At 45.2% G+C, this 8,576-nt stretch overlaps 1 protein-coding gene across 1 annotated transcript in view; it reads left to right on the top strand.

The window, feature by feature from the left end:
* DNAJC5B (DnaJ heat shock protein family (Hsp40) member C5 beta) overlaps positions 1-3,449 on the top strand; it is a gene marked incomplete at its 5' end in the record, with an annotated part of 10,162 nt that extends 6,713 nt beyond the window's left edge. Inside the window, one exon of the mRNA XM_019471369.1 lies at positions 3,355-3,449. Coding sequence (XP_019326914.1) covers positions 3,355-3,449 — 95 coding nt within the window. The remainder of the gene's footprint in view (positions 1-3,354) is intronic.
* Between the last annotated feature and the right edge of the window lie 5,127 nt (positions 3,450-8,576).

The raw sequence follows: 8,576 nt of genomic DNA, 5'->3' as shown, positions 1-8,576 counted from the left end.
CTTGCCAAAAAGATGCAGCTGACTTAGAATGGCAAAGATTGGGCTTTTCCACCAGACATTTTCAAATGTTGGGCCATAGAAATGAATACTCATGGCTTCCTTTATGTAAATTATAGAAATGCTCCTGCAGGTAATTCAGAAACAAACTGTAATCACTCCTGCAGCAGATTTCATTTTGGAAAAGGAAATCCTATTAGGATCCAAATTCTTCGCATGCCCTCTGCCCACAGACTGAGCATTCTACCTGGTAATTAATTTCTTTTCTTCCTGCTGTCCCCAGTATCTATGTTATTGCTAGCCAGAACTTTTTTGCTAAGGTCAAAATGTGTATTCTCAAGCTAAGGCCATACTTTAATTTATCCAAATATTTTGTAGTCAGTCATTGCTTTTCTGAGGAATGCAACATTGATAAAACATCAGCATTCCTGATGCTAAAAACCTCTGAGAGCAGGTCTCCACCAGTTGTTGCTGCGCTCAGTGGGAGCTACTTGGAGCTGGCCGTCCTGCACAGAAGAGACAATATGCATGTTGTGGGAGCTGAGATTTAGACTTCATCTTTTGAGCTGGCACAACAGTCATAATTTTCAGAGTCCCTCACATTTCTCCTTAACAAAATTAAGGTGTTACACAGTTGATTTCATCCCTCAAATTAACATACCATAAAACATAATCATTAGTGAAAAAAAGAGATGTGAGGCCAAAAATTCAGTGATCCATTCCCTAAAATGTAAAAGCAAAGTGAGTTGTCACTGAAATCAACACAACCATGTCAAAGGCTTCAATTCTGATAAAATGGCATATTCCTCTAGAAGAAAGTTTTATCCAAATATATTTGACTAGTTCTAATGCTCAGCTAGTTGAATATCTACCGTGAGAGATTTGTTTTAGAGCAGGTACTTCCATGGGTAGCATGACCGTCAGAACGAAAGGAACTTAGGGATTTGCAAGCCCTGGCCTGTACTTAGGTTACAGTGATTTCTTCTCACGACTACTGATTTGTACCACAGAGGACTGTGGCCTAACGTACAATGGATGATCACTTTCCAAAATAAGTCTTACATTTGGATTATTACATTTTAAACATGACATTTTTTAGGGTTTCAGATCAAACATGACATTAAGAAAGTGTAAAGTAGGGTAATCTGTGGTATCATGCCATGATGTTACGGGTGACCTGCAAAAATACACTGGCAGAGGGAAGTATCACTCGCTTGTCTGCAGCACGGATACATGCAACGGTTCATCACTTTCACTCGCACACACGGGGCAGGTTGCCAGATTTTGCTTCCACAGAAGTCGATGGCAAACCTTTTGTTGACTTTTGTGGTCCCAGAGGAGGTGCCGTTGGAATTTGGATTGCCTTGGTACTTCAGGCTGTAATGATGCACTCAAGCAGTTTGGCAGGTTTGTCCTCCTCTCCTGTTTGGTTATCATCGTAACAACAAAGCAAGGCATTTCTAGACCAACTTTCATTTTAGAGAAAATGACATCTGGGAGAGGGGAGAAAAAAAAAAGAAAAAAGAACCTGAATAACAAAATACTTTCCCAACTCAGAAGCAATAAGTTTCTAGCACTTCATTGTCTCCTCCGCACTCCATATGATACCAATGTAGGCGAACAGTGGGCAAGAGCTATCTATAGAAAGCAGTTTAAACTGTGAATTCTGCCGCACCTCCATTCTGCAGCTCTCCATTAGCAGGCTATATTTGTACAGTTTATTATACCATGGGTCCCTGTTCTGATAAAAAAATATCATAAATCTTAGAAGGATGTGGGCAGCAAAATACTTGGGGAAGGTGTCAGCTCAGAACTGTCTGCAGATCAGCTGGAAGCAATGCGGCAGATTTGCAGTGGGTCCTATTCTTTTGTTGCACATCTGGGTATCACAACAAAATGGCCGGCTACCCTCCGCCCGCCGTCAACAATCCTCCCTAAAATGAACAACTTGGAGGCAGCAGCGGGTGGGAGGGAGTACTGGTCAGAAATCTAGAAAATACATCGCAACTTAAAAATGGATTGGAACTGCCAAACTGATCTGCGCCTGAGTTGAGCTCTAAGCATTAATTACTCATATAATTTTAGAAGTTACGAAACATGTCTGTCTTTGACCTTGTGTCTAAATACGGAATTGCCCATACAGAGAAGCTGCTTGGCATTTAATCATTCTTGCCTTTCACCTTGACAGAGTCAAAGTTGTTCTACCCCCACTGAGGGGAAGCCGTATGGCATGCAATTAGATTCCTGCTCTGGGTAAAGTTACTCCTGTACATTACATCTTTTGCCCATGATTCATCCCATCAACTGTCATGTAAACAGGAGGAAATGTCAGATGAGTTTTCTTCTGAACATTCGGTCATTCGGCAAAAAAAGTCATCATTTGTATTCAATTACTGTGAAGGCTGTGCTAGTATCAAGATACAGATAGTCCAGAATTTTTCATATGAAAACACTTCACTGGGATGGCTGAACCTTTAAAAGTCAGTCTCTGAGTCTTGAGACCCCTCCTCCCCCCAAAAAATGGTGGGTTGGAAAGAGGCCCAGGAGAAGGGCAGCCAAACCTTGTTCATTATCAGAGGGAACACAACAGCCGTCAGGGAACTCTGTAAGGACTTCACTTTCCTCCGCTCTACAACAAATGCATTTTTTACAGGTATATTGGGAAACCAAACACGTAACTGCACGGAATGAGAAAGTGCAAAGCAGTAAGGATTTATATATATAGTGATAATATGAGGTTTTGGCAGTTCCAAACTCATTAAAACAGTAATTCTCAAAATCCTATTGTATATATATTACATAAGACTTCAAAATGCAATTTAACATTTTTATTTAACTAGCTGGCTTTCAGGATATATCTGATTTCTTCCCTCTCAAGTGAATTACTGCTCATGCATTTTTTTCCTTTTAACTCTCTTCTTTCTTTACTGTTAACTTTGCCTTCTTCAAGACTCATTTCTGGCCCATTCTTGCGAAGACTGTCAAGGTTAGTGCTTGCTGACTCACAACAGCGCTCATTATATTCAGACATTTGCAGGAACAAGCACTTGCAATTGGAACAGGCAAGGACCCTTATCTTGCAATCTCTGCAAAGCACCAGGTACAGCTAATGTCCAGTTTAGTAACAACAGCAATAGTCACCCAGAAATCTGCCATTACACGTGGACAAGGAGTAAGAGCATTTGTAGAATCGGTGTGGGCATTGCTGCCTCTTCAGTGCGCACACAGCTGTCTGTGAAGCCAAGATTAAGCCGTAGCCACAACAGCAGACGAAATGTTGTGGTGCTAACGACAAATTTGACTTTGGTAGCAAGCGAAGGATTTGTAAAGTATTTTCTGTCTTCCTCCCCAATTTAGATGGAGAAACTCCTATCGTACTTCAGCCGACTAACGCAACCGAGAAGACACAGCTAATAGGGGACAGCCATCGGAACTATCGCACAGACTCCTAGAGCGGGCAAACACGACCTGTTGGTGCTTCCCACTAAGTGTCACAGAGAGAAAAAACACGTGATAAGCTGTGCAGCCTGTATTTGTAGTTGTCTTTAAGCTAATCAAGAGTAACCTGAGAGTAATTTCCTATCAAGGCAGAATCTCTCTCTAGGCCGCTTCAAGTAGGTTGATATCTACACTCTGCAAGGAGATACCTATGGCCAGTACAGAGCTCTACAGACCAACACGCTGGTCTCTCACGGCTTCAAACTGCCAGGCTCAGCATGGTCTTTCCCTCTAATAATACTCCCTTTGGTATGATTGCTCTCCTCCCTGCCCTCAGCTGAGGTTTCACCTTTCGGACACAGTTCCGAGTCCCTCTCCAGACACACCACTCTGTCTCTCCCTGCCCGAGGAACGCTCCTCGCGTGCAGCAGTTTTGCTGGATGTGAAACGTTCCTGTGAGAGAGCCCTGGAAACGCTCTTTAGCAGATCTCAGAGGGAAAGTCGGTGGCGAGGCAGACGCGGCGTGGCGAGGCAGACTGGGCTGTCCTTCCCAGAGAAGAAATGCTCTTTGGAAAGCAGCTGGCAGCTTGTTGGGGCCCAGCCCCAGCAATTATAAACCCAAGCCAGGACAAAGTGCTCGGGGATCATTCTGCTGGTGGTTACAACGCAGGCCACTCCAAATCCAGGAGCCTCATCCAGCACCAGAAGCACACATAGGCTCTGTGTCCTCCCCTGCACAAGTTGCAAACCTGGGAGACAGTGGGCAAACACCCTATGGAGGGGAAGGCTGGCCCTGGGCTGCCCCAGAGCCCCTCTCCTCTCCCCGTAGCCGGTGACAGTCCCATGGCAAATTTCCCCCGTTCCAGCCTGGACGGGCCTGCCGCCCATGCTGGGCAGCCCCAGCTTCTCCGGCTGCAGCTGCAATGTGCTGGGAATTGGTCCCCAGCCAACAGCTTTCTGCTGGCTTGCTTATTCCGCCATGCCCCTGGCTGCCAGCTCCGCTGCCCCGCTGGCACTGGGCTAGGAGCCATCGCGCCAGCACTGGCACCGGGGCTGCAGGAGCAGCAAGGATTTGGCAGGTCAGGCAAGCAGCAGAGGAGCGACCGTCCTCCTCAGCCTGGCTCATCGGGGTGAGCCTGGGTCCTCCCCTCTGCCCCAGGCGCAGGGGCTTTAAGAGCACATGGCGTGATTATAAATAAAGAGGTAGGGAAGAGATGTACGTTCAGGTGTACCGCTGCACAAGTCAGTGGAGATAGTGTGGTGTGGCTAAAGCAAGCATGAAGAAATTAGGCTTCTAATTTGTAAGAGCTAAAGAAATACCTCTGAGATCTTAAACTTAGCACTTCACTGGTTTGACATAGTAGTTTAAGCCTTAGACAGCTGAATTTCTCTTTATTGATCATGTTACATCAATCATTGTCAGTTCTGTGCATTTGCTATTTTTGCTCCTCTAATCACAGTGCTGCAGTCCAAAGGGGGACATAATGTACCACTGAATTATATAGACCAATGAATATATAGCTAGTCAAAAGTGTTACTCCCTTCCTTAAAATTGGATTCTGTGGTTGTGAAACATTATTGTCTTCCTTCTATTCTCACCTTTCACATCAAATGTCATTCAGTGGCAGCTAAATATATGGGAAAAAAGTGTGTTTCATCGCACTAGCTGTAACTCCAAAGTCAGGAAATAGTACTTTTAACATTTCTTTAAAGTTCCTATAACACACGGACATTTTAAAAGCCATTAATTCCAGTTCAGGTTATGTATCTGTTCTCCAGGCGCAGGCACCTGGGCCAGCTAACGCTCACATTGCCGTCAGAAATAGCCCTATTTTTCTGCTTCAGAGGAGAGGGAAAGTCCCGGCATGGCTGGGGCTGTGGACAGGCACTCGCTCCCCTCCTACCCATGGGCTCTTCTTTGTCCTCAGTTGCGTCTTGCAAATAAATTTGGAGGCCACTCCTACGTACATAAATCCAGACCGCCGTCCTGCCTGCCCAGCGGCACCAGGGGGATGTGCCCATCCCTCCCGGTGCTCCCAGGGGAGGGGAGCTGGCGACACCATCCTGCCGCTGTGGAGACGTGACCCCAGAAGGCACGTTCCCAGCGGCAGCCGAGTGCCGCAGATCTTCCCGCCGGGTGGCCAGATCAGACGGCGTGGGTGTCAGGGTGCTAGTGCTGCGAGACGGGCAGGGCGCAGCCCACTGGGTACGTGCCGGGGGACACCAGCACCCACTCGCCCCAGCGCACACACGCGCACACACACGTCTTTTGGCTTTCCTCGCTATTCCCTTTCGCACGGTGTTTACTCTGGTGTAAGATGTTATCACCCAACAAAGGAGTAGGGAGAGCACGTAATATGTGACATATCTGCAGGCTAAGTGATTTCTTAAATTTTGCTGTCTGGTAGAGACATTCACTGTGACAGTGTGCACATGCTATGTAGTGACTATTTCCAGCAGAGATGGAAAAGGCATTTGGAGAGAAGTCTAGTGTAAAGCTACACATTGTACGTGGAATCCTTTCCCGCGTGAAATCCCTCCTGCTCCCATGGAAGTCACTGAGAATTGCACCCTCGATTTCAACAACAGCTACAGATCAGGCCTAAAGCCAGGGAGGGAAAGGTAAATCCCAGATTAGCAAAAGCAATTGGGGAATTTTTTTCATATGCAACACCTTCGATGTCCCTCCAGACCCCACTCTATGGGCCAGAGCCAAAGCTTACTGAAATCAAGAAAATTATGTCCATGGGCTCAAGATGGTGGTTCTTATTCACCCTTTCTAAATGAGAGATTTTTCTTGGGAAATCTTGGGAAAGATTTATGACTCGATCTCACAGTGTGATGCAAAGATGGACAAGCTGCCGCATGTTTGCAAAGCCCTTTTACTGACATGAGGATCTGTACAGAAGATCCACAATGTATTATCTCAGTTAGCCAAAAACCTCAGAACAAACCAATGACCAAGGCTCTGAGTGGGTTCTCCAGGACTTGCAGCTTAAAAATCTGAGTGTCTGAACCCATGGTTTAATTCCAAAGAGGAAACTTAGTTTTCAGAGTACCAGAGCATTTGCCTCTCGCTGCTGTCAGGACTAGCTATTCTGGGGACACGTGGAGAAAGGATGAATAAGGATTTCAGGACTTGGCTCTTCAATGTGATTTTTACTCATTTGTTTGCTTTTCAGATAAGTTCCTAACGTGAACATAGCTATGCTTACATGATCTATTTCTGTGTAAAGTTCAGTTGCACACCCATTAACTTTCTCAAAATGTACAGATCCTCAAAATTTTGTTCTGTTTTGCCGCATTTATTTATATGTAAAGTACTACATATTCAGATCTACCTTTGCTGTCAACCACTCTGACTAATAAAGGTTGTATGTATGAATTGTAGCACTCCCTTTACTTTTCCACGCAATCAACAACTTCATTCCAGTAACAGGTAGAAAAGCTGTTGAGACAGCTGTCCAAAATTACGGCTTTGCACCCTGACAAGTGGCAAGCGGCAACTCAGGGTTTCCTCAGAGAGGAACCCGGGTCTTGGGTTGCAGCAGATGTACCCTACCTATGCAAAGCAGCCAAAGGTATAGCCGCACATTGCAAATCCTTTCTATAATGCAGAATGCTTGTCTACATAAAAAAATTCAGCAGTGTGATGGAGTGATATAACACAGTAGTTTTACTGGCATCAGTTCCTATACGGAACGATTTCCCCCGGCAAGGGGTGCGCGCAGAGAGTGAAACCGTGATGCTGCAGAGGACAATGGCAGATGTCCCGTCAACTTCCCTGGGGCCAGCGTCTCACTCGGGGGTTTTGCAGCTGTCTGAGAGCCAGCGCAGAGTGCCAGATAGACTGGGCCTGCTACGGGACGGGAATATTTCTCACTAGGATGGTATCCAGTCTCTGTGACCACAGAAGCCCAAGCATTTGAAAAATGGACAAGGGGCAGCTGTTTCGGCGGGATGTATTCTCAAAGAGCTGTCCTTTAGCATGTTTAGATATTAACTCATACCCTGACTCACTCAAAATACTGAATGGAAGAAAAATCACAGAAGATTTAGGCCTGCCATCAACATAACCAGTTATTTAGGTAGTTTGTGCACGTTTCTCCCCACAGCAAGTTGATAGGATAAACCACTCTGCTTCATCCAAAAAACATCAAACATAATTCATTTAATTTCATTGCTTACCTTCCCTAAGAATTAATACCCAAAGTATGGGTATGATTTCAGTCAAAACAAATTACATTTTTGCCTCTTTTTAGAATAAAATGATTAAAGAAAAATTATGAAGCATGCAAAACTGAGCACAGCTAAAATTACTGATTTCTTTTTCCATACTATCATTTTCTATAGACAAGAAAATGTTCATCGTGCCGTTACAAAGCGAGGAGAAAGACCGCAGATGAAAGTAATCCCCTTCCTTCTCTCCCTGAACTAAAGTCAGCTAAATCATCACATCCAGCATCTCCTTTCACTTTGAGAGGGACGAACGGGTGCAGGAATTTCATACAAGAGGACTCAGTCCTTCGTGCCAGTGTCACCTGTCCCAGGGTTGGGAAGGCAATAGTATGGGACAACTGCGTGGTAGCCCACACCTACAAGATAATCTCAGAAAGACGCTGGTAAAGACACGCGATTTCCCACTAGTGGAGAGAGGTAACACGTGCTAAGTACCACCTGGCTGGATTTGACAATGTATTCCTATTGTGGCAGTATGTAAATGTACAGATACTTCCTTAGCCTGGAAAAATAGTGTCTAGACATTTCGGGGAGAGGAGAGGAGGTTTGGAAAAAAATCCCTCCGAATTTCAACATCTTAATTAATTGCGATGAGACGAAGGGATCTCAACAGGTATCCTCCTGCACTAACTTGCTTTGTGAGGGTTTGTGGTAAGCTGGAGTAAGAACAACATACATCTTGTTTTCCTTTAAAAATTAACGAGGTGTTGGCAGTCACACAGCAGGCGTCCTCTGCTCCCGTAGCAACAGCTCCTGCTGAAAGTCAGCGAGTCACAGCAGAAGAGGCTCGGTTTGCAACGCAGCTGGATCTCGTAGAGAAAAACAACCGTATCTGCAACTGATTAAAGAAAAGCCTTTGCACGAGGGGGAAAAAGTAAAAATTTTGGCGTCTCCTTCGAGCC

This window comes from Aptenodytes forsteri, unplaced genomic scaffold (assembly GCF_000699145.1).
Source record: "Aptenodytes forsteri isolate BGI_AS27 unplaced genomic scaffold, ASM69914v1 Scaffold411, whole genome shotgun sequence".
NCBI classification, from domain to species: domain Eukaryota; kingdom Metazoa; phylum Chordata; class Aves; order Sphenisciformes; family Spheniscidae; genus Aptenodytes; species Aptenodytes forsteri.
Note: the sequence above shows the minus strand (reverse complement) of the source record. Positions and strands in the feature narration are given on the sequence as shown.